This window comes from Puntigrus tetrazona, chromosome 18, assembly GCF_018831695.1.
Source record: "Puntigrus tetrazona isolate hp1 chromosome 18, ASM1883169v1, whole genome shotgun sequence".
In the NCBI taxonomy this organism is placed as follows: Eukaryota; Metazoa; Chordata; class Actinopteri; order Cypriniformes; family Cyprinidae; genus Puntigrus; species Puntigrus tetrazona.
The window spans coordinates 7924505-7952125 of record NC_056716.1 but is presented as its reverse complement, the minus strand read 5'-3'; the positions used below and the strand labels follow the sequence as shown (position 1 = coordinate 7952125).

Here is a 27621-nt window from a genome sequence, read left to right as displayed (position 1 = left end):
TGGCCTGTATACAGTAGCCAGTACAAACATGACAGAAGATTTATCACTAGCACATGATTCTGTAGATAATGTTATATGCAGCACCAAAACTTCAAATGAGTTATACTTAAAGCTTGCCCTCTGAGAAGTACTAAGAATATTGTTATAAATTGTAGCAACACCTCCCCCTTTACTTTTTAAACGTGGCTCATTTTTATAGAAATAATTTTGAGGGGTAGATTAATTTAGAGTAATATATTAATCTGGTTTTAGCCAGGTTTCTGTCAAACAAAGCAAATCTAGCTTCTGATCTTTGATCAAATCATATATATAAAGTGCTTTTGTGGAAAGTGATCTAATATTTAGCGAGCCAAGTTTTATCGTTTGCTTATTTGAATTATAGGTAGTTTTAATTTGTTTGACATTAATTAAATTATTGCTTTTGATTTGGTTTGGACGTTCTCTGCATATTCTAATTTGGGGAACAGACACAGTATCTATAGTCTCTGGGATCACCACAGATTATGTTCATCAGAGACCAGAACACCTAGATGTGCACTGTGGACAGATCACCAGATCCTGATGCACACACAAATGCGCACGCACGCAAGTCATTTACACTATCTGACACAGCTGTGTTTACAACTGAACTCGAGGTTAAGTGTTGGGCGTCCAGCCAGAGGAGAACTGGCCCCAACTGAGCCTGGTTTCTCCCAAGGTTTTTTTTCTCCATTCTGTATGGATGGGGTTTTGGTTCCTTGCCGCTGTCACCTCTGGCTTGCTTTGTTGGGGACACTTAACTTCTAGCGATTATCATCGAATTGATTACAGAGACCGTCTCTGCATTTAATAACAAATTGTTCAATCTCTTCATTATACATCCCTATCATTGTATTCTTCTACATTATACTGTTCAGTGCTTTGATACAAGCTTGCATTAAAAAAATTAAAAGACAGGAGAAAAATTTTCTACTACAAGCCTCACTCAGATCAGCTACGACATTCTGCTGACTCAGTGCAGTACTACTTGAACTTCCTGCTTCCTGAACTTACAAGGTCTATTGACTACTTTTCAAAATTAAAGTCCTCAATTGTGTAGACATATACAAAATTATAAATACATTGAAGTTTTTTCATTAGTTCAGTCCTGCCCATACAGATTTGATTGCATCAACATTCTATTTTCGTTTTTGTCAAAGGGTATGTCCACGGTGGCCTGACAAAGTTAGATGTTTTGCCATGGGCATAGAAGGTGTTGTAGCTTAGCCATGCCAGTCTGTCCCAAGCTTCACATGTCCTGGCCCCATGTTAGAGTCCTGGCCTGAAAACATCTAAATGCAAATATTATGTTTTAATCACAGAGCCACTTCCTGGCAACAGGAAATGATTAGTTTTACGCTAACTCAAACATGCAATGCACATTCTAGGAATCTAGGACATCTGACTGCAATATTCAGTGGCAACTCAAGACTGCTTGCATCATTAATTTATTTGAATTTTTACAGCAGAATTTAGATTTGATGTTCATGTCATTGATTCTGTTACTTTACTGTTTAATAATATGATTTTTATAAAAAAAAATAACAACAAAAAAATAAATAAAACATAAAAACAAGTGTCCCACTATTACTATATGAATTTCTTTCTTCTGCCAAACACAAAGGAATATATATTGAGGAAAGTTAAGAACTAGGCTGTTTTGGGTCACCATTGACTTCCAAAGTATTTTTGCCTACTATGAAAATCAATGGTGACCCAAAACAGTTTGTTTATAAACTTTCTTCAAAATATCTTTCTTTGTGTTCAGCAGAAGAAAGAAATTGATACAGATTTACAATTATTCAAGGGCAAGTAAATGATGAAACAATTTAAATTTGTGGGTTAATTATTCCTTTAACTACTATGTACTTACATTTAAATTAATAATTTGGTATGATGCACTTATTGTGCACATACATGTTCTTACATTGTACTCATATTTTTTTAAATATTTATATGTAATTACACCTGTAATTTATTTCAGTAATTACATTCATAATTACACCTTACACCTTAACCCAGCCCATAAACCTACCCATATCATCAAGCCTTATCCCATCACAGTAGCATCAAGTGTTTTTCAATAAAATATAAACAAAATAAGTACATTGTATTATTTTTTTTTTAATTTAAATAATAATATTTAAGGTCACCTAATATATAGTATGACCCAAAGTTGAATTATATTAAAGCACTTGATTTGAATACCACTCAGTGGGTGCATGCTAAACACATTTTTGTCAATAATGTTTTTTTGTACACAGACTCTGAGAACAGAGACAGTCTGTCCCACAATGGCATCACCCATATTCTCTCTGTGTGCAACAATGCAAAGCCTGTGTTAGAGGTAAGAACAGTGCTCCAAACAGACCACAAAAAGAACATTTCCATTTCTGCTTTGACACTGTGATACATTGTTATGGGGGAATGTAACTTCTTAATGCTCATGAAGAAAAGCTCAGAGCAGTCTGTGACATGTTTTATATACTTTAAACAGGTAATAAGAATATGTAAATACTGTAATCTGACAGGAATTAGTAGTTTATTTACAGAAATGTTGAAGCAAAGTGACACTGCCTGTTGGAGTTTAGTATATGTGTTATGAGCATCAGGGGTAGCAAAGATTCACTGTATAGCTGAACGTGACATAAAAACTATGCTAACTGTCAGCATCCTATTTCCTGCAGTGGATCTCCGTGCCTCTAGAGGCCCCTGTGTTCCCCTCTGCCTTAGTTCTTCCTCGTGTGTACTTGTTAGCAATATCCAGGTCACCTGTGCCTTGTTTCACCTTGGGTATTTCAGTTGTGTTTTTCTCTTGGTTGTGAGCTGGTTGTCCTGCTTTGTTTCACCAAGTCCTTTTTAATAAATCTACATTGCCTGGAGTTCTGCCTTGAGTGTTACCTTTGGACCCAATATTGCTGCCCTTGTGGCTTAAGTGGTAAATCTCTTGACCACCGTCACATGCCAGAGACCTCAGTTCAAGTCCAGCTTGCGACAGCTAACCAATCTTTATTATTTGTTCAGAGAACCTACCTAACTCCAAAATTATCTTAACACTGAAGTGTTATGGAGTATTAACAAGAATTAAATTTGGAAACATGCATCAAACAGCTACCAAAAATACATTTACAGACTCCATATAAAGTGAAAAAATAAATGCAATGCATTTTCACATACTAACATGTTTTGGGCTAGTGTAAACACCATTAGGGTTCAGAGCCAAATGTGTTTCAAATTTCATTTCAGACCTAATTCTGGTAGCTAAAAATGCAGAATTGTATTTACATTAATGCATTTTCAAATTTAAATTTAACACTGAATAGTGTGACGAGGTTTCAATCTGGATCAAAATTATAAAAAAAAATTCTACTGAGACCGCATATAGAATGACTTAGCTGGAAGTACTACATATGAAATGTGTGGAATGCGCACATATGGAATAAGCCAAAAGAGACTGACAGAATGGGTCTGTTAACAGAAGACGGTTCACCAAGAAGAAAACCTCACCATGGAGGAATACACATATTGGATTGCCCACAGGGTATCAAACTACATGGACACCTAGCCCAGTACAGGGGCTGACCGGGGACCTGGACCTGCTAACATCAATACTTGGATTGGTGATTGGCGTCAGACTTCTTTGCTGAATGAGGTTGTGTACCGAAACCTTTTTTTAACTAGCTAAGCTAAACATGCTTAAATTAAAATGTCTAAAGCTAAACTTCCCTTGTGTTATTTTTAAACCTTTTTTCCAACAAAAGAGAACATTATAACATTTTTATTCCACAATGCGAGAAAAAACTCTTTCTTTTGTGATCTGATGTAGCTTTTATCACATAATAAGGCAGAAAATATATTCCACAGGCTACTGTAGAAAGAATACATCAACTAACTCTATACCGAGAAAAAAGATCATCTGCATGGGGGAAAGCTTGCTCTTTTCCCTGTTGACCTGAAGCTTAAACTGACTGAGGTGCCACATTATCTCTGAGGTTGCACAACTGTTCTCGCAACTGGGCCATGAAGAATTGATCAATGAGGTCCCTGATGCCCACTTTCCATAACAGGACATTTGCGACCTTTGTGAAGAGCCAGAAGCTTTTGGTCTAAACTCCATTGCATTCTTTGCCAATAGGACAGCAATCATATACTGCAGGACAGGGGCATCATGGACTGCTACTGAAGTTTCGAGAATTGCCAACTTACCCTCGGACGTTGGACTGAATGAGCCTGCATAACTAAGTTGGCAGGATTAGCCTGCAGTCATGCTGTCAAACTCTGTTCAACTGGCACTAATGGGACAATTGACATAATCTATCGTCATAAACACCATTGCATGACTCTCCTGCAGTGGTGGGAAGTTGTGCTGTGTGGCCCAGAAAGCATGGTCTCCTGGCCATGTCAGGGTCACTTTGCTGTCTTTTTAGAGGACTTAGGGGCCAGCTGAGACACAGAATGGACAAACAGCTTAATAAGCATTTTAATGAGTCAAATAAGTATATGACCCCTTTGGCATGGCTTAATACTTGGCGGCAAATCCCTTGTTGGCAATCACAGAGGTCTGACGTTTCTTGTAGTTGGCCACCAAGTTTGCACACATCTCAGGAGGAATTTCAATTCTAGATCTTCGTGGGTTGAAACGCTGTATCAGAACATTCAAGAACAAGATGTTGACTATTAAGATGATTGTTTCTCAAATCCAGCCAGAGGACTGGTTTGTGACAATTGATCTGACGGACGCATATTTTCTCATAGAAATATTGCCACAACACAGGAAGTTCCTAAGGTTCGCTTTCAGGGGCAAAGCTCACCAGTATCGGGTTCTTCTATTTGGCCTAACCTTGTCACCCCGCACATATACAAAATTCTACACATTAGACCATCCCAGTTGTGGCTCAGAGCCAGGGGATTTCATCCGAGGGTCAATCCCCAAAGGCAAATAATGGTTACATGTCAGAGGCTCCGTACCCTTTCTATATGATTCAGACCTCGGTTTCTGACTTTGGGTCCCACTCTAGGTCCGCGTTCTCGCAAGATGCTAACGACAGACACTTCCCTCATGGGCTTGGGAGTGGTCTTAGAAGGCCGTCCAGCCCAGGGGATCTGGAGAGGTCACCTTCTCACGTGGCACATCAATTGCCTCGAGATGATGGCTCTATTTCAGGCCCTGAAATATTTCCTCCAGCAGTTGAGAGGCTACCATGTCGTAGTGCGGGTGGACAACACTTCGGTAGTCTCTTACATAAATCGCCCGTGGCGGACTGCTTTCACGCCATTTGAACAAGCTAGCGCAGCAGGTTCTGTTTTGGGCACAGGACAAGTTCCTGTCCCTCAGGGCGATTTACATTCCTGGGCATATGAATGTGGGAGTGGACATGCTGTCCAGACAACCTGTGACACATGGCGAATGGAAACTCCACTAGTAGTGAGTCTAATCTGGGAGAAATTTTATGTAGCAGAGTTGGACCTCTTTGCCTCACCGGAGACAGCACAATGTCCTGTAAGGGTCCCCCTTTTCCTGCAGAATGGAATCCAGAGTCCCTGGTCGAAGGTCAATGCTTGTTCGGTCTTTTCTTTGCGTCTCGTTAAAAATCACTGATATTTATTAATCTTCTGCATTTCCAATCTGCATTACTGACTTTATACATAATTTTATCTGACTCCAATCTTTCGTGATTTTAGTTATATTTATTTAAATGTAACTGCTGATACCTCTAGTTGTGATTCAATTTGGATCATTAATTAACTATAATATTTCTTAGTTTCAACTTATCGTTCATTAGGAGTCTGGGTCGCTTAGAGACCTTGTTTGGCCAGAACAGACTCACGACACATCTGGGCTAGTCCAGGTCTTAGTCAGAGGCTACCCTGTAGATCGCTTACCTTAATGCAGCCATTTCCTCAATAGACTCAAAAAGAGTAATGTTTTATGCGTTCCCTAAGTAATAGCATGCTAAGCCAGTTTGGTGGCCAGAAGTCAAGATCTCAAAAACGTGCCCCCGGCTCCATCCATTGATTGTTGATCTACTCACCCTAGCACGCCAACAATGCAGAAAACCTCAGAAGTCACTAACCTACTAGAAAAGTTATTTCAGACAAAATTATAAGTTAACCAAGTTTTAACATTTATTTTGGCAGGCAAGAATAGGTTCCAAATTGGTATAATTCATAGATATTTGCACAACTGATCAGCAGTCCAAAAATAACACAAAACAAAATAAAACAAACTTAAAAGGCCATTAAACCTGGTCTTTAAAAAGTACATAGTGTGGTATATGGGGACGCACACCACACTACGGGCCGATCTGGCTACAGAATCGCGCCCTGTTGTGTTTTGTCACTTTCCTTATATACTCAGACCAGACAAAGAGATCCCAAATTTAATTGTAAAAACCTTTTGGTGTTCCCGTGCTCCAGGGTCACACCTGGCTGGAACACGATCAGAGACCCAAAAGGAGGACACACCTCCTTCTGAACAGAACAAAGTTCTACCAAGTTCTTAATCTTCTCCATAATAAGTGATTACTGTGAAATTGAGACCAATTTACCAATCGCACTGAGACCTTTCAAATGAGACCAAACATGAAAGTGAAGAACAACAGGTTCACAAGACACATGACATATAATGCCTTATTCCTAATGAACTTTAAGCCAAGTCTTTTGGGCAGAAGGAGGGGAAGCAGGAAGATCAGAGGTGAGGAGGGTGTCATAAAAGCAACGGGGGGTGGTGTTGTTTACTCTCTTTTTGAAGTCCTTTTGTTCCTTTGGATATCCCTTCTCAGATTAGTCTTATTGCATTTACAGGTTTTGATTCACCTCCTTACAGTCCCCTTTACTAGTCTCTGACTCATCCCGCTGCCCTGGGTCGGGACGCGATGGCCCACAAGTGGCACAGACAGCATCTTTACATATTTCCTCTGATAGCTTTGCTCCCGGGAGTCCTGGCGAAGGTTCATCAACAAGGCCTGCGCCTCTTATTGATAGCGCCTCGTTGGCCGACCAGAATATGGTTCTCTGATCTAATAGCCCTTCTTGACGGCTCACCATGGGCAATTCCAATCAGGAGGGATCTTCTGTCTCAGGCAGAGGGGACAATATTTCATCCCCAGCCCGAGCTCTGGAACCTTTACATATGGCCCCTGAGGGAGACTAACTAAGAGATGCTAGCCTTCCAGCCAATGTAATAGAGACTATCCTAAGCACTAGGGCTCTCTCCACTAGAAGGTCTTATGCCCTCAGATAGCGTGTTTTTGAAGATTGGTGCATGACACATCATGCAGATCACATGCATGACACATTATGTAGTTTACTGCCAGATTGTTTCAGTGCTGAGTTTCAGCGAGTTTTTGCAAGAGAAATTGTCCTCTGGCACATGCCCTAGTACTCTCAGAACTTACGTGGCCGCCATTTCAGCCTTCCATATTCTGATTGATAGGGTTTCTATGGGAAAGCACCCTCTAGTTGCATTGGTTGATTCATGGAGAGGTTAAAGCCAGCTATCAGAGCAATGGTACTTCCAGCATTTGGCTGCTGGCATCCCTTTTGAACCATTAGAATCAGCGCCGGACAGGCTTCTGACGCTAAAGATGGTTTTTCTGATGCCTGTTACTTCTCTGAAGAGAGTTGATGATTTGGTTTCGCCATTCTGCCTAGACTTTGCCCCTGTCAAAGCTATTTTTCATCCTCACCCTAGTTATCTTACTAAGGTGCCAGTCTCGACCGTGAATTCCGGTCGTTCTTGAAGCTCCGACTTGAGCAGTGGACGTAAATCTGCAGAGCACGTACTGGACACAGTAAGTGAAGTTTCTCCTGCTCTGGTGTAGTGAATGGCGGAGTTCTGTCTTTATATGCAATGGGGGCCGTAACCGGGGGGCGGCTGCCACTATACAAACCATGTCACATTGGGTGAGGGATGCTATTGCCCTAGCCTACGAGGCGTGTGGCCAAACTTCGTCTCTAGGAATCAAGGCTCATTCATCCAGGGGGGTTGCATCTTCAATGGCTTTAGCAAGAGGTGCACCCTTGAAGCAAGTGTGTGATATGGCAGGATGGTCTTCTCCGCACACATTTGTTAGATTTTATAGTCTGGATGTCCATGCTACTCCGGGCTCTCATGTCCTTGAGTCAACATCCCACGGTCATGTCTAAGACTTCTTTGATGTTTGTGCACACACACTACACAACACTTGGCATCCAGACACTTCCTTTTGAAAGGGAACATCTCGGGTTACTTGACTGTAACCCTGTTCCCTGAAAAAGCGGGAACGAGATGCTGCTCCTCAATGCCACACTAGATGCGTGACCGGACGTCCTTTCAGACAAAAGATTAACCTGAGGATGTTTCTCTTTCATGCTTATTTATAACCTGCAGGTGCATGTAATGAAGTGACGTCACCTAACCGAGGTTATATGAGCCAAAGTTTGGCATGTTTGACACACATGCTTCAACAATCGGTCGAACAAAAGACATTTTCATTAGCACTATTGAGTGCAGCATCTCGTTCCCACTTTTTCAGCGAACAGACTCAATTAACCCAAGACGATCTCCATCTTCTCTGTATCAACTATTCTATGTCTTAAATCATTTAACACATCTTTTCCCTTATACTTCATCTACTTACTTAATCCCACTGTTTCTCACTTGCACTAGTCCTTCTTAAAAATCTATGACTTTTCCAGTGAATCATTTTGTGTGCTCCTCTGGAAAAGTGTCCTCTATCAACATACTTTGTCTTTCTAATATATCTACTTCACACTTACTTTCTTGCCCTCTATTTTTAAAATATCTCTTATTTTAACCATTTGATGTGACATTGAAGAAGTCACCAGTCTCTGTACTGAGATGGATACTAACATAGGTTTCATAAACAATTGGATGAGTTTCTGGGGTAGAACTGACCTGTTGAAAAGAGATGGTCTTCATTCATGCTGTCGTAGTGCCTCTCTTCTCTCTAGAAATATGGCACAGTCTTAGAGCTTGTATTTGGGACTAGGTCAGAAAGCAGACAGACTGGCTAAAATGACCGTCTGCTAGCCACCTCACGTTACAGAAAGAAGTTAATTCTTCACCTAGAGATCACACTATAAAGACTGTATCTGTTCCCTGAACTAGAAAATGCAGAAAACATTCAAACCAAATTAAAAGCAACAATTTAATTGATGTTCAACAAATAAAAAGCTCTGATAAGAGAAAGCGCAAGTGAAATTTGGCAAGTGGTTTACTAATCCTGAGCCCTTCCCCATTGGAGGGTGACAGCCTATGCTCCAACCTTTCTCGCAGGAGGGAGAGCACTACTCCAATCGTGCACCTTCTCAGCGAGAACAACACGCAACCAGCAGGACCTGTTTCTCGTCTTTCCTGAACTTGCACAAAGTCTGTGTGAGCAGGCTCCCTGTGTGGAACGCATATTTGCCTAGATGCCGAGGCCAGCTGTGTGCCAGTGCATCCGTGTCGAGGGGAGTCTCGATTAAGGAATAGAACAGCTGGTAATGGCAAAGCTGGCAATTCACGAGAAGCAAACAGATTTACCTGAGCTTTTCTGAATCGACTCCAAATCATCTCAGATTGGAGTCACCATTTTCTGGGGAAGGTGAGTTGTCACACATCTGGTGATTGTGTTTCTGCATAAGTATTCTGAATGGGAGCAGGGTCTGGTTCAAAACTCGCAGATCCAGGATCGGTCGAGGGCCACCACCTTTCTTGGGTACAATGAAGTAGGCGCTGCATATTGGATGCATTGTAGAACTGGCTAGAGGGAAGTGTAGTGTTCCCTAACCGTTTTTTGGCCACTGGCAATGAGGGGTACTGTGGGAGAGAGTGAGGAAACAAGCTCCATGTTCACCATCTCCTGAAGAGCAGTTCCTCACCTCTCCAGGCCATCCGTCTCTTTGTCTTCTTTCAGAATGCCTTGGAGACTGGCTGAGGCGGGGCAGCCGCCACCTTCCTGCCCAATGCTCAATACCTACGGCTTCTATGGTAGTCACAACACAAGGCAGAGCTGCCCCGACATCAAGGGTGGTGAGGACGGAGGAGGTTAAAGCAGCTTCTGGGTGTGAAAGGAGCCATCTATGATTTCGTCAGCACCTCATGCACTTCCGGAAAGAGAGGGACCAGAGTGGGCCGTGATTTGTTTGGGCTCAGGGCTGGGTGGCATGGACTCTTCTAGGTCGATACTCATGGCAGCCCGAGGACTTTGTGGTATAATGAACTTGAAAAATATTGATTCATCTATTACCATAGAGCCTTTTAATGTAATTCGGGTCATTACTGATTCCAGTGGTGTCCCTCTCCAGGCCTATGTTCTCTTAATCTGTTCGGGGTAGGGCTATGACTCTAAGTCTCAGGAGGATCAGTCATTGTCCACTCGTAGGTCCAGAAGGCACATCCATCCTCGTCGCCAAACGACTCTCATCATGTAAGAGACTAAATAAATAGTCTTTAAAGAAAATGCTTCAGTATATCCTTTTCTACTAAAGCCTAGTCCCCTTTATTAAGGATTCTCATCACTTCTTAGGTAAAGTGCAGACACCCTCTGTCCCTCTTACATCAGTTTTTCAGAATTTTCCACCACAATCCCCTGCCTATATATATATATATATATATATATATATATATATATATATATATATATATATATATAAAAATCCAATGATACAGTGCAAAAGTATGAATCTCTTGAAATAGCTGGTAATTTGAAGGTGAATGAAATTAGCATCCATTTGTTTAGAGGTGTTTTTAAACACTGGGATGACTGTGTTTTTTTGATTAAAAAAACAGGGATCTGTTGAAGTTCACATTTGTAAAAGTGACTCATAACAAACAAAGAAGATCCCTGAGGACCTTAGAAAAAAAGTTACATAACACCAGCAGGGGTCACTCATACTTCATTAAATAAACAACCAACATTTATTTTAGCAAATAAACATAATGCATGGAACAGTTTTATGTTCTATTATAGATTTTTAATATTGCTAATGGGTGTTGCTTAATGATACAGTGATACGCTGAACCTTTGGGTGAAGTGGTTATAGTCATGCTGTATGTTGAATAAAACACATGATTGCTGATCAGAATCTGAGAATGGAATTAACCATTTTATAAATATACATACATGTGTGTGAGTGTGTGTGTGTTACTATGTGGGCCATTTTTGACATATGTAGAAATACAAAAAAGTATGTTTTGTTATAAAGCAAAAATGGAAAAAAGTGTCTTGCAGGTAGTAGCAACAGCACCCTTGTTGGGTTCACCCAGTTCAAGTTTCGCAGTCTTAGCTAATGAGTTCATGAGTTGAAGCAAGTGTATTTACATAAGGTAAGACACAAAATGTTCAAAGCTGTTGGGTCTCCAAGAGAGGTTTGAAAGCTAGTGGCCTAGACAACCTTTTATGTGGCCTTTACAACAAGCTGTAGCACAGTGATGAATGTTTATTTTTAAATATCCTTTTCTTTTTGCTTTCTCCATTAGGACATGACTTATCTTTGCATTAATGCAGCTGATGCCTCCAGCCAAAATTTGTGAGTCACAAAACCACCCACCCACCAACACCCACTATTAAAAGTATATAGACAGTAAGCATAATTATACTAATGAAAAATGTAGTTAAAAAAAATTTCACAGTAATTGCATCTGTTTCTCACAATCTTAAAGTGTGTTCGGATTGACAGGTCCCTATGCAGTGTTCACTACTCCCTAAGCACAGGATATCTGTTGAAGTGGACTTAGCTGACAATATTCACTCTTTCGAAATGCACTGCATCTTCATCAAAGAAAATCAACAGCAGGGTGACGCAGATTGTGATTACATGAATAAAATTGTAACTTATTTTACTTTCAAATTTAAACACATATAAAATAGATATACAATTATGTATATAATAAATATAGTCAATGTGTAAATGTATATGTTTAGACTACAGATAGTGGTTTCATCTCATGCGCTTTCTTTCCCACATGCAGTCTCATTAACTCTGCTGATGTAACAAAAAATATATATATAAAAAAAAAGACAGCTGTTTTGGCTGGTTTTAATTAGTTTCACCTTTTCAAACACTACATTATAATGTGTAAATGTAACTTCATTAATTTTCATGATACTCTAGTTTGTATAATAATAACAGCGTTTATTGCAACCGCTTACATAATAGTACACAAAAAAACCACAGAAGAGTACAGTTAGGAAAAATATTTAAACCCTTTTGTCATTTTTGAACGCAATGCTACTGGTCTAATTGGATTCAATGACCTATGCTAAGCTATGGTAAAAGTGTTATCGGTAGAACCATAGATTGGCTGAATGGATTCAAAAACTGTAAAACTCAGCTTATTAACGCTGGGAAAATTGGAGAATAAGCCTATTTCCAAAAAAGTGGAGTGTTCCTTTAAAATGTTAGAATAGCCTGTAAAGTCCACTTTGCAGCTCACTGACGTTCAAATGGAATGCACTTTTTACTCTCTTATGATGAAACAGAATAAATCAATTGAAACGTCATTAATTGCTCTATGTCAATTCAGTTCAATTCCATTCAGTTAGCTTTATTTTCATGACTATAGCACATTGTGCCTTGTCAAGGCATGCATAAAAGAGAACATATTATGCATATACTTTTGAACATAGCTTTACATAACTTGAACTTTTCTGTTTTATAAATCCTTTAGTCTGATTTATTTTAAGAAATATTGTAATATTTTGAGATACTGTAAGCTTTAATCATCAGATGCAAAACAAAAACAAATAAACAAACAAAAAAAAAAAAAACACACTCAATGGCCACTTTATTAGGTACACCTTACTAGTTCCCGGTTGGACTAGTTCAGAACTGCCTTAATCCTTTGTGGCATGGATTCAACAAGGTACTGGAAACATTCCTCAGAGATTTTGGTCCATATTGACATGATAGCATCACACAGTTGCTGCAGATTTGTGGGCTGCACATCCATGATGCAAATCTCCTGTTCCACCACATCCCAAAGGTGTTCTATTGGATTGAGATCCGTTGACTGTGGAGCTCAGTTAGGTTGTGGCGTTGACACAATGCACAATTGGTCCTACTGGGCCCAAAGTGTGTCAAGAAAATATCCCCCACACCATTACACCACCACCACCACCAGGCTGAACCATTGATACAAGGCAGGATGGATTCATGCTTTCATGTTGTTGATGCCAAATTCTGACCCTACCATCCAAATGGCCAGGCAATGTTTTTCCAATTTTCTATTGTCCAATTTTGGTGAGCCTGTGCGAATTGTAGCCTCAGTTTCATGTTCTTAGCTGACATGAGTGATACCCAGTGTGGTCTTCTGCTGCTGTAGCCCATCCGCCTCAAGGTTTGACGTGTTGTGCGTTCAATCAATATTTTTTTTTATATAGTGCTTTTAACACAGGTTGTATCAAAACACTGAAGAGTATGAAGTAGAACAATACAATGAAATGGATGTAGAGACGGTCTCTATAATCAATTCAATGGTGCAGTGTTGACAGAACCAGGCTAATATGATCATACTTCCTAGTTCTAGTAAGGACTCTAGCTGCTGTGTTTTGGACTATCTGAAGTTTGTTTATCAAGCGTGCAGAACAACCACCCAATAAAGCATTAAAATAATCTAACCTAGAGGTCATGTGACCTTTTGGTCTTGTAATCTGACTCTGTTTGTCCCACCCTTAATCAGCACTCACACTCTGGAATTGGATGACGTTAAATGTTTATTTGTCTCCTGCATACAGAGCAATAGGAGGAAAACGGCAAGTTCGAAGATGTTATAATTCCACCTACAGTAGTTAAACAATTAAATTGTCTTTTCCTTTGTGATCGTATGTTACATTTTAAATACAGCAAAAATAACAACAGAAAAACTGTATATAAAGTAACAACAAATTACAAAGCTTACATCACCCATTTTATGAAACTTACGTTTTTTTATGAACAAACATTTAAATACATAAAACACTGAAATGAACAACAAAGAAACAATTACCTGCATACAGAGCAATAGGAGGTAAACGGCAAGTTCGAAGATGTTATAATTCCACCTATTCAGAACACGTTTCATTTTGTTAGCACATGGCAAAATGGCGCACGTGGAAAACGGCACATCAATTCACAAATAAAAAGTATTAAAACAACACATTTGTTAAGTGTGCTTCCTCTCTATGTATGAATCGCTGTCTATGATGTGTAATACCTTTCAGACAGTGTCTTACATTTCACATGAAATTATATTATTGAATTTCAGAGTGGAGCTACAACAAAAACGACTCACCTACAGTAGTTCTTCAAAGCTCTGCTGCATACCATATGAACTCAATGGGAAATAGCGCCATCGGCGTAACCAATAAGAAGCGCGATCACATTAACGCAGGATTTACTCAAAGGAACCTATATATATATATATATATATATATATATATATATATATATATATATATATATATATATATATATATATATTTATCTCGTTACAGTCATAAACACATGAATTAATATTTCTGCTTTAGACGTTGAAAGCATAGGTCATAATTTGGCTATATTTTTAAGATGGAAAACGCAGTTTTACAGATACTGGAAACATGGTTGTTGAAGGAAAGATTACCGTCAAGCAGCACACCTAGGTTCCTAACTGATGATGAAGAACTAACTGAGCAACCATTAAGTATTAGACTGTGTTCTAGATTATTATGTGTGGGGTTTTTAGGTCCAATTATTCGCACATTCGTAACCTGAGACGTTCCTCTTCAGGAACTCGAGCTGCGTCACAAACGCTTTGGGAATGAGATGCCCACACCGCCATAATTCCAAGGCCCTGCCTGAAAAGGGGTCCTCAGACCACCCATCAGGATAAGACCGAGATTGTAGAACCGGGCGAAAGTGGAGGGCGTGGACCACCCCACAGCATTGCAGATGTCCCCGAGGGGCACACCGCTAAGATAGGCCTTAGAGGCCGCCATACCCTTGGTTGAATGCCCTCTGACCCCGAGAGGGAATGGGAGTGCAGAGGCCTCATAGGCCAGGTGGATAGCCTCGACTATCCACCTGCTAATAGTCCGCTTGGCAGCAGCGCCACCCCTATTCGTCGGACCAAAACAAATGAGTAATTGGTCCGACCTCCGCAGAGACGCAGTTCTGCGCACATAAGTGTCCAGTGCTTGCTGGTCTGGATCCTGGAAGGGGGGAGGACAGAAGGCCTGCAGTACGATCAGCTGCGATGTAACCGAGGACACTTTAGGTGTATAACCCACTCGTGGGTATACAAAAGCCTTGGACATGCCTGGGGCAAAGTCCAAGTAAGTAGAGGCCACGGAGAGGGCCTGCAGATCTCCCACCCTCTGAAGAGAGGTGATGGCGAGGAGAAATGCTGTCTTATAAGACAGGTAAGGGAACCTCTTCGAGGAGCTCGAAGGGTGCCTTACACAGAGCCTCTAACACCACAACCAAATCCCAGGTGGGAACTCTGGTCCGCACTGGAGGTCTCAGCCTCAGCACACCGTGGAGGAATCGTGTAACTAATGGGTGTCTGCCCACTGAGTGGCCACCAATAGGGTCATGATGTGCAGATATGGCTGACACGTAGACCATTAGGGTGGAGTGGGATAACCCGGTGGAGAATCTCCCCTGAAGAAAACTCCAGCACTGAACCTACTGGGCAGTTAACTGGGTTTAAGTGGCGGTCTCCACACCAGGAAGTGAACATTTCCCACCTCCTGGCATACACGCTCCTCGTAGAGGGAGCTCTGGATTGGAGGATGGTCTCAACAACCTCAGCTGAAAGACCAGAGGCTATGAGTTGTGCCCCCTCAGGGGCCACACCCACAGCTTCAATAACTCCTGGCGAGGGGGAACTATTGTTCCCCCCGCCTGAGAGAGTAGATTCGGCCTCAGGGGGATCTCCCACAGATGACCGTCTACTAGGCCGATGAGGTCCGCGAACCACACTCAGCCCGGCCAGAACGGGGCTACCAGCAGTAGTCTGATTCCGTCCTGGCGCACTCTTGCCAGAACTCCTGGGAGCAGGGCAATCGGAGGAAATGCGTACAGGCGATGCCTTGGACATGCCTGTGACATGGCATCCAGTCCCAGGGGAGCTGGATGAACTAGAGAGAACCAGAAGGGACATTGTGCATTCCCTCGAGAAGCAAAGAGGTCCACCTCTGCCTGGTAAAATCTCAACCAGATCTGCTTCACCACGTCGGGGTGAAGCATCCATTCCCCCGGCCTCAACCCCTGCCCAGGGATGTAGGTTGCTCTCAGCGAGCAGATTTTGTCCTGGGACCACACAAGGATCTGGTGCGCCAGCTTGTTCAAGGGGCGCGAACGCAGTCCTCCCTGGTGGTTGATGTAAGAGACCACCGCTGTGGTGACCTCTCAGGTCTGGGAGAAAGTGCTTCAAAGCACGAAATACCGCTAACATCTCTAGCAGATTGATATGCCACCCCTGGTGGTGATTGCTCCACAGACCGTGGGCCGGGCGCCCGTTCAGCACTGCACCCCAACCGGTTAGGGATGCATCCGTCGCAAGGGAGGTACGGCGACATAGAGCTCCTAACCTTGGGCCCTGATTCTAAGGCCCGAACTGCACGGCGTGACACTTTGATTTTGCGGAGTGGGTTTCCCCTCGGGGAGAACCCCTTGGTCCTGAGCCACCACTGTAGGGGTCTCATGTACAGCAGGCCAAAGGGTATCACGTTGGACGTAGCTGCCATCAGGCCCAGCAGTCTCTGATACTGCTTGACAGTGAATGACTGGCCTTCCCTGACTCTCTCGACTGACATGAGGATTGACTGCACACGGGCAGGAGACAAGCGTGCCCACATTGTGGTCGAATCCCACACCACGCCTAGGTATGTGGTCCTCTGAGCGGGACGCAATACACTCTTCTTGGCGTTCAATCTCAAACCCAACTCCCCCATGTGAGACAGAACAACATCTCGATGTTGAACTGCCATCTGCTCTGATTGAGCTAATATCAACCAATCGTCGATATAATTGAGTATGCGGATGCCCTGGAGTCTCAGTGGAGCCAGCGCTGCATCCATACACTTTGTAAATGTGCGGGGTGAGAGTGCTAGGCCGAACGGAAGTACTCGATATTGGTATGCTACGCCCCCGAAAGCAAACCTCAGAAACTTCCTGTGTTGAGGAAGGATGGATATATGGAAGTATGCGTCCTTCAGATCTATGTTGACAAACCAGTCCTCGGATCTGATTTGAGTCGACACATGCTTGATGGTAAGCATTTTGAACTTCAGTCTGTTGACTGAGCGGTTCAAGACCCTCAGATCTATGATAGGACACAACCCCCTGTCCTTCTTCGGAATAATGAAGTAGCGGCTGTAAAATCCAGATTCCACAGCATGAGGAGGGACCACCTCGATGGCCTCCTTCCTGAGCAGGGATTCTACTTCCTGTTCCATCACCTGAGCCTGCTGGGGGCCGACTACTGTCGGTGTGACTCCCCTGAATGTCGGTGGTGGAGAACCGAACTGAATTCGATAGCCTTTCTCTATCGTTAGTATGACCGATTGAGATACATTTGGCAGAAGTTTCCACGCTGCTAAATAATCTACTAAGGGAATCAGCCTCTCGAGGCTGACCTCTGGTGTGTGAGATACAGGTAACTCGGTGGCCTGAAGCGGTTGACCGGCAGGCAGACACCGGGCTAGCTGTAAATGGGACCCCCGCAGGGGTGGCGCGTTCCCTGGCAGTGACGCACCCTCAGGTGAATCCGGCTGGGGAAACGTGCTGGAAGCCTCCGCGCTCTGGCACGAGGGCAGAGATAGCAGAGTTACTCCCTGAGGGCCCTGAGGAGGAACGGTTGCCGTCTGACCAGGCATAACCTGATCCTCCCCAGGAGGGGCAGCCCTCAGAAGCCCTGAACCACTCATATCAGAGCTTCTTGGCCGTGGACTTCCTGTCTAAAAAGGCCCTCAGGTCTTTGGGCCCGGAAGTCCCCAGCCCAGAGCGCCGCTTCGCCCCCTGCTGTTTTTTAGGGGGGGAACGAGAGGCGACGCTCTGTTTTTGCACTCGCCTGTGCGAGGAGCTGGCACGCGGTGGGGGCATCTCTCATCCCGATGCCCCCTGAGACCGACGTGGGAGGAAACTTGAACGCCGCCGCCTGTTTACGGGCCTCCTGGTACTTGTCGACGACCTCATTAACAGAGTTGCCGAATAGGCCAGAAGGCTGCAGGGGGGCGTCCAATAGGCAGACCCTGTCCCGCTCTTTCATATCGGACAGGGTCAGCCAGAGATGCCTCTCCGCGGCCACAAGGGATGACATAGACCGCCCTACAGCACGGGCGGTCTCCTTAGTGACGCGGAGGCAGAGGTCAGCCGTCCGACGCAGTTCTGCGATGTCATCGGACCTGACCCCCACTCCCTCATCGATCTCTTTCAGCAGGTCGGCTTGGTATGCCTGCAACACCGCCATAGTGTGCATGCAAGACCCAGCCAATCCTGCTGCCGCGTACCCCTTAGCCATCAAAGCCGACGTTGTTCTCAGCGGCTTCGATGGTAAGGTCGGAGCCTTCAAAGACGATGCCGCACCGGGGGACAGATAGGAAGCAAGAGACTGTTCTACCCGGGCATCGCTTTATAGCTGCTCTCCGCGACTCCCGCCACATTGCCATAATAACTAGCAGCGGTGGGGGAGAAAACACGAGCGGAGTACGGCCTTCCCCAGGACCTCGACAGCTCACTGTGGAGGTCTGGGAAGAACGGAAGGCTCCGTCTTAGAGGTGGCTGCTTTGCTCTCTGAGGCTCAGCATATTGCTTGGCGGGCCAATCAATGTTAAGCTTAGCTACCGCACAAGTTACCACCTCTAAGAGCTCCTCATACTGGGGCGTGTGCAGTGGCGCGTCGTCCACCGCGTCAACATCGACCTCCTCGGAGGAAGAGCGAGCGCGAGTGGACGTCTCCCCCACGGCCGAAAAAGCCGGTTCGGGCTTCGGACACACGGGATCGAGTGCCCGATCTGGCGGATTCCGACAGAGATAAGGACAAGCCCGTCTCCATCTCCTCCACCAGATCGAGTTGCAATCCCCAGACGTGCGTTTGCCGCTCCGCCTCGGCGGCAACGGGTCCCGAACCCCTGGGAACGCCAGTGAAGGCTCCCTCCTCGAAGAGAGCCCTCCAGGAGCGGAGTGTTCGTAGCGCTAGCTGCAAACAATGCGGGCAATCAGTCCCCTCGAGGGCTGACGCCGCGTGCTCCGCTCCCAGGCACGCTGCGCACAAGATGTGTGTGTCCCCACCCGTGATATAACAAGGGCAGGGATCAGCACACCGCTTGAAACGTGGCGGATCACCATAATGTTTTCTTTTAGACTTTCTCTTTAGCCCCTGATTATCAGCCATATCATGCAAATATTTAAGCTGGACAAACAGATGATAAATAGACAGACAATATCACATGTAGCGCTTACTGAACAGCAGAAAGCTGATGCCGGCCTCGCAGAGCGTGACTCTATACTTCCTGGTCGGCGACGTCATCTCGTCCATGACGTCGCTCCCCTCCATTGGACAGATTTCACACGTGGTTCAGAACGGCTCACGCTGAAGGCGTTCCCAAAGCGTTTGTGACGCAGCTCGAGTTCCTGAAGAGGAACCTATGTTGTTCTGCGGGCACCACTTAGACATCCAGCCATTGAGACCCAGCAGTCTGCTGTAAATCTCATCACCCCGGTAAGCAGGGAGTGGACCAGAGAATATTACATTGTCCAACCATGTACTTGCAAATTCACACACCTCTTTAATATTTTTACTGATCTCTGACTGGTGAAGTTGAACATCATTATTGCAGACGTGAACAATCTTACAGAATTTATGTTTAGCATTAGTCAGCACTTTTAAATTGTAAAAGATGTCAGACGCTCTAGCTCCTGGTAAACATTGGACTATGAAAATTAGAAAATAAAAAGGTTGTCTCTGGTCAAATATTTATGGCCCTAACTGTATACACTAGTGAACAAAATCTTAAAAGCAGGGGAAACATTACAATTATTCACATTTCATGCTTGTGGTTCATAACCAGGTTGTAAATACTGCTTCAAAATGCCAACAAAAAGAAACCGGACCAAGAGACAAAAAATGGAAATTGCATTTAAACTCAAACAGACTGTTCATCGGCTGATCAAAAGACCATAGCCTTAAAAAGTTAAACTCTGCACAAAAATATGGCTTTTGTGTCATTGTTCTTCAGGCGGTAACACTGTCATGAGTCTTTCTGTTTTTGAGTGTGGCAGGATTGTTGAGGCACACAAGCAGTTGCTTTCAGAACACACTATCATTGCCAACATTTAACTCAGTAAAACATAAATTTCACATATTTTAATAAAAGATCCTGAGAGTGATGGGACAAAAAATGTAAGTTGTAAAAACAAACAAGATTAGGGGAACACACAGGATGGTCCAAAAGAGCAACCTTATTCTACTGGAAATGTTCTTGTTGTGAACTAGTGCTGCCCCGTTGAAAGACCCATTCATTACCACTCAGACAAGTCCATGTCAACATGTCCACATACTCCACCGCCCATTTGAAGCCGTTGCACAACCTAAAGATCCATTATCCCCTTGAAAGAAAAAGCACACCAGATCATGATGGAGCCTCCTCCACTGTGCCATGTAGAAAACATGTTCAGTGGGATCTCTAACTTTGCAGTAACATTGGAAATCATCATGATTGTCCAGGCTAAATTTTTCTCATCAGAGAATAAAACTTTCTTCTGCCTTTCAATGTCTCATGCTTGGTGCTCTCTTGCAAATTACAAACGTGCAAGTTTGTATCATGGGATGAGACATGGACTTTAAAGTTATTTTCTGGTTTTCAAACCCTTCTCTCACAGATGCCGTCTTATAGTTATTGGGCTGCAGTCAGCATCAATAAGGGCCTTAATTTGTGTCGAGGATGTCTTCACAGACAGCCTGTTAGATCCTCCGACGCAGAGCAGGATATACCTTTCACTTTGCAGGTGGGTCTGACACTTGCAAAAATGTTTCCTGGAAATCCTGTCTCCAATAGGAGAAAAGGTAATTAGCTAGGTCTGTGTGTTTCATAAGGATTGACTTTTCTCTCAATCTGTGAAAGGAGAAGGGACACACATGTTAAATTTTGGAATAAGAATATCAATTATACTGTTTTGTAACAGTTAAAAGGTCATGTTATTTAAAAAGGAGAACCAAATGTAACAACTGCCACAGTTATGCACTATTCAGCTGTATCCCTAATCAAACACATCTGAAGAAACATCAGAATTGCTTGTTAATTTTAACTTGGAAAATCTATTTTAAAACATAGCATCCACAATTTCTTTGTATACTGTAATGTTTTTGATATGATGTCATGCAATGCATTGTCTTTTTAAAAACTAAAATCCAAAATGTAAAAACAATCTACATTACTTTCCTGCAGTGCTACAGTTTAGACTTTAAATTCTTGTTCTTTAAATTTCTTTAAAAGTCACGCCATGATGTATCAATCTTGTACTGGTCACTTGGTTTCATACAAATTTGCAGGTTAGAGTTTGTCAAAATTGAACTATGGTTTTCTGTCTCGGATTTGCTTATGAAATCTATGTTAATGAAATGAAAGTGTGGTGTGACTGCCCTTTAATTGGAAATGATGGAGGATGAAGGACTGTGCCCTCCAGAACTGAGGCTGCCCATCCCTGCAGTAGGTGCATGTTTAAAAGAATATGCAATCGATGAGAAGTTTACTTAGAAGTTTAAAAAGATTGTTTACATGACAGAGATTGTCTTTTAACAGAATGAAAAATTATAATTGAATAAATATTGTATTTATATTATTTTATTATAAATGTCATTTTTGTTGAAGCATATTTTATTCATTAGTTGAACCAAATTCAAATGTGCTTAATGACTAAATAACCAAGATATCATACATTTTGCTGCTTCATTACTGTAATTTCTTCGATTTCTTACGCTTTTTTCTCTATCATGGTGTTGAAAAGTAGTGCACAGAAGTGTTAAATTTAAATGGGATAATATTCACATAAAAAAATACTTTCATAAAGAATAAAAAAATGCCTTTATTTTAGTAATGTCTCAAAATACTATGAGTTCAATCTCACATTACTATGAGTTTATTTTCGAAACAGTTTGACTTTATTCTCATACTGCTATGACTTTATTCTCGAAACATTCAAACTTTTTGTGACATTGAGTTTAATCTTTTAATTTTTTTATTAAAAATTTATATAAAATAAATGAATAATAATAAAAAATAAAATAAATGTTGTCCATTGTAGTTCTACTCACTGCTTCTGTCATGACTCCAGTCTGATCAGTTTGTTTTTGTCTGTCTAACAGTTTGTCATGTGCTTGTGTTTCCCCACCCCATTGTCATCTGATTAACCACTTTAGCTGCCTTCTCACCTGTGGCTCATTAGCTCCTTAATTGCCCCTCTACTTAAGTTCCCTTCGTTTGCAGTCTTGTGTCTGATCGTTGTGGTGTGAGGATGCTGCATTTGAGTCCAGTCCAGTCCAGTCCCAAGCATAGCTGGTCTCTGTTCCCCTGTTCCAGTCCTGGTTCCTCCGTGCTGTGTTTGGCAGCTCCTCCTCACCTGCCGCTTTTGGATCCTAAGCTGGGATCAATCAGCAGGACTGTTGTACACTCTAAACCCGGTTAAATTGAATTTACTTATAACCTCTCTTAAAACTGTCTCATCCAAGTCAGGATATTTACTTAACACCGCTCTGACTCTGTTGTGCAGAAGTGGTTGTGAGAGATTATGAATTTGACAAAGTTGTTCTACAATTTCTTGCACAGAACTCTCTGGTATGTGCAGAACACTTTGCATCTTTAACAGAAGAGATGCCAAGCTGTTTTTCTAAATCAGGAAGATCACTACTGGCTTCTTCACTCGGCTCTTCTATATCATCATCATGGAACATTTGCTTTTGTGCAGCATTACTGTCTGGGCTAATATAATCATGACCAATGATTTCTGATTTGAATGTCTTCCAGTTCTGTTCCTTGTGTCTTTTACTCTTGTGTGCTTTGAAAGTGGAGTAGACACTGCTTTGAAAGTTACAGTCTTTGTAAGGGCAGGCAACTTTGATTTACTTGTAAATGTACAGTACGCAAATGAATCAAGTAATCAGCCTCAGAGCAATACTCGGCAAACCCACAAGACATACAGCTAAACTTAACTGTTGCATCTGCACTTGCCTGTTGACCAGGCGGATTGGTGTGAAAGCGGGATAAGTGCACTTTTAAGGCATTAAATGATTTAAAAGTGCATAAACATTCCTGGTGTAAACAAGGAAATGGCTCATTTCTAGCATAACTTCCATGTTTCAGTCTATAATGTTTAAATAGCTGTGATCTTTTTTCACAGTTAAAAGAACAATACTTACATTTCCAAAGCATTCCGCCTTGTCACCTGAAACACAAACAGTTTATTGTTAGAAAGCATCCATTTGTGTTTGCATTTATACATTAATTTAACTTATTCTATATTAAACCATGGCAGTATCAAAACAAAACTTGATTTTTTTTTTTTTAAAGTTAAGTTTAAATTCACTCGCCTGATTAAACTGTGGTCGTCCTGTCACACCTTCTGCTCCACTGGAAACGCAGTATATGTGTCCAACTCCAAGGGATTAAACGGGACTGTGTCTACAGCAAGCCAGTAACAAAAATCAGCTAATTAACGTTAGGTGAAAACGCCGCGACCTGTTATGTTTCGTATGATCGCAAACAATCCCTCAACGAAAAAGCAAGAACAATATATCGATCCCGTGAGGCCGTTTCACGGTCCTTTGTCAGTTAACGTTAAGGCTTTACACCGTTAGTTCACAGGTGAAAGTACCACGACAGTGCTGGCTAACAACCCCTCCATTTACAAAAGTGAACAATAAACTGACTAAAACGTCCGCGAAAACTTCACATACACAGGCTCGTTTTCACCACAAAATGCCCTAAATTATTTTAAAATAATTGTACTCACAAAATTATTTTCTCCCTTTGAGAAAAAAAAAACAGCCGATGTCACGACAATGCCCGCCGAATTCTGCTTCCAGAAAATAGTTAATCCAACAGTGTTCAAGCCAGACCCGGGTAGAAGAAAAAAAAGCGAAAAATTATTTAAGACGGTGCTTTCCAGCACTCACAAACAACCTCTCGATGGAAAAAAAAAATGAAACACAAACGGGATAAAACGTTTACGTTCTAACTGCTGACCAACAACTCTATGAAATCACATGCAGATGCAACCACGCAAAAAAAAATGGCGTCTTCTAAACTTTGCATTGCAACAGCTGAATCAATCACTGGGGGGTAGAGGGGGCGTGGTCAATCAAAAACTTTTTAAATTTAATTAAACTTAAACTTATTAACACATTTCACTATGTCTACAAACGTAGTAGAATTGACTTGATTTTATATTAATGAACTAAATCTTAAATAATTTGTTGCAATTAAACTGTTTAATTAGATACAAAATCTGGGCTAACAGTGTACTTTTTGAGAAGATTCCCTTATGCCAGATGCTCCCTGCCTAGTGGACTGACTGGGGGCTTGTTTTTGACTTGATTCTGTTAATTTCTGTCTGATGTTAAGTCTTCCGTTCCTCTGCCTCAGTCAAGTTTTTGTTCAAAAACTATAAATAAATTTAAGTTCAAAACCTGCAACTGAATCCTAGCTCTTTCCTGACAGCTTCTCCCTCTTTGAACTGTTGAGGTTTATATTGAAGGATTGTCTTGTTATTGAATTTCTCTCTGATTTTGTATTTGTGTTGCTGTACTACTAAAAACGTATACTCTGCACTGAATAACAGCAACAATATATATTATTTTAATTTTGTGAAAGTTCAGTTCAGATTTTATTACAAGTACCTTGTATTCCCTAAATTAAAGGGTCCAAATATCTCCCAAAGGATATCAGATAATAAATTTTGTCAATATGGTAACACATTTTGGAAGAAACTAGCTCATAGAGAATGATGTTGTTGTATATTCTGTAAAAATACAGAAAGTTTTATGTGAGGTAATTGTAAAGAAAAAAATGTATAACCGTATAAAAAAAACGTAACCCTATGGAATGTCCTCATGACGACAGGATTACAGGTACTTTTGTGTGTGATATGTAGGTTTGGTAGGTTTAGAAGCAGGCTTAGGGTAATGGGAAAGAAAATGCAATTTGTGCAGTTTAAAAACCATAATGCCTATAGAGAGTACCTGTAAACAATATGTGAATGTGTGTATGTTTTATGAGTTAGGAATTTTATGTCAGTATTATGCAAGGGTTATCTTGGGTGTGTACTGGAGTTGTGCTTCATACATTGCTACTCTACTGACAAAAGATGGACATTTTTTGCAACCACATATTAAGAGTGATAAATGAACCATCACCATCTTACATCTGAATGATTTAGAGATGGGCCAATATACTTATGACATTTTTCAGATGAAAAAAACAAACAAACTCATCATATAGATGTTTGAATGATGTAAGTGTGCTTATAACAGGCCCCTGATGCAATCCTTAAGGAAGGAAACTGCAATAGTCACTAGACCTATGAAAAACCCTTGTGTCACAATCCCACAACTTTAAAATAAGGATAACGGTCAGTCTGCCTGTTTCATCACATCACGAGTCCTTTCTACCAAATCAGTGGCCTCACAAACATATGATTGAAAGTGAGCTTGGGTAGATTTTTATTAAATTAATTTTCATTCAGAATCATATATCAGTATCATTATACAATCATAGTATGTATAGCACCTATCTGGTAGACACGACACATTTCTTTATAGAGAAATCTGCCATTATTTAAAGAGTAGTTTTGAGGTTTTTTGCAATATCATGTTCCGCAATCACACCTTAAATTGGGGGGTGGTCCAAACTGCTGGACAACTGTAATCCCTAACTAATACTGTAATGTGGTAAATCTCTGTTTAAGCAACTTTACTATTAATATTAAATTATGAACATCATTTAAATGTTTGTATTTTTAACCTACGTAGAGCTTTATCAAAAATGCCTTAAACCTCTCACTGCAAAACTGGATGGTGACAGCCTTCCACAAAGGACATAGAACTGTGTTCATTTCAAACAATCTCAAAATATAATTCATTTTAACAGGAAATAATGTTGAGTCTGCAGCTAACTCAATTCTAAGCTTATTGTTCACAAACACAGGGAAGATCAATTACAGCATATGACGGACCAAGATAAATGCTGGATATGATCAAAATAGTAAGAATTAACTGATAAAATACTCAAATAAATCTTAAATATAATATGACATACATGAAAATTTGCCCGGCCAGATGGAGCATAGGAATCGTGCAATATTATCAGAAATATAAATCAACCTCTATCAACTATATATGTCTTCTAAAAAAATGGATGGCTAATATAATTAGATACAGTTGATAGCAACAAGATAACCCTCCTCATCTTCCACAAAGGAAATAGAACTGTGGGTGAAAAGAAGGGCTCACACCCCTTAAAAGAAATAGAACATAGCATATATATACTACTGTATTAAAATATTAACTACTGTGTAACCTCTTAGTTTAGGTTTGTGCATTTTTTGGTATCCTTTGTCTGTCTACTTGTAAATCAGATGAAGAAAGAAACTGACATGAAAATTTACTGAAATGTATCTTTATTAATCTGTGATTTCTTTAATGATTCAATGTAGCCATTTTCACTTGTGTCTTGTGCAGGTCTCAACATTTCAAAGAATCCATACGCTTTATTCATGAGTGTCGACTTAATGGAGGGGCATGTCTAGTCCATTGGTGGGTTTGTCCATTAGTGTATGGTTTTATATTTTAAGCTTTTAAGTCATGAGCTTTTTCAGAAGGCATATTTAAACATTACTGGAGCTTTACAGAAAACCTGGTTTAACTGTCATTTCTAAAAAGCAATTACAGTATGAACGGATCAATCATGTTATTGTCTTTCTTGTAGTTTTACTGCAGTGTGTAAAATTACCATTATGTTCATGCCAAACAATATACAGTATTCTATATATTCATGCTTCACCTTGTTTAAACTCAACCTAACATACCCTCGTCCTGCTTCAGTCTTGCTGGAGTGTCTCGCAGTACCACCATGGTGGTGGCTTACCTAATGACTGTTACCAACTACGGCTGGGAAGAGTGTCTGAATGCAGTAAAGGCTGTGCGCTCATTTGTGGACCCGAACTACGGCTTCCAGCTGCAGCTGCAGGAGTTCCAGATGAAACATGTGTCAGAGGTACATTCAGCACAGCATTTTATACCCTAATTATTTCAGGATGCAACTTGCAGCTGAATAACATGGAGATAGCGAAGCTTTGACTCATGAAACGTGGAAGACAATAAGCACACAATGCAGTGATGCAACACTAATTGACATAGTTTGTATCATAGTATAGATTATTATTATTATTATTCAAAATATATTTTATTACACACTGCGATAAGAAGCAACATGGAACCATAGACGTTAACTGTTTTAAACATGACTGATAATGTTATATAATGATTTTGGAGCAAAACATATTAGTGTTTATAATTTTATTTGTTTATTATTTTATTTATTATTTATTATTATCATATTAGTCTGTATTTTCCTATCTATTATACAAACATTTATGGCA

General features: G+C 41.4%; 1 protein-coding gene across 3 annotated transcripts in view; it reads left to right on the top strand.

The window, feature by feature from the left end:
* Positions 1 to 27621, top strand: part of dusp22a (dual specificity phosphatase 22a) — a 90049-nt gene that overhangs the window by 31595 nt on the left and 30833 nt on the right. Inside the window, exons 3-7 of one of the 3 annotated variants that reach the window (XM_043265017.1) lie at positions 2283 to 2365; positions 11486 to 11535; positions 20851 to 20976; positions 26702 to 26776; positions 27065 to 27236. In XM_043265017.1, the coding sequence (XP_043120952.1) occupies positions 2283 to 2365; positions 11486 to 11535; positions 20851 to 20976; positions 26702 to 26776; positions 27065 to 27236 (506 nt within the window). The remainder of the gene's footprint in view (positions 1 to 2282; positions 2366 to 11485; positions 11536 to 20850; positions 20977 to 26701; positions 26777 to 27064; positions 27237 to 27621) is intronic. The other 2 variants (XM_043265018.1, XM_043265019.1) reach the window with 2 other exon arrangements.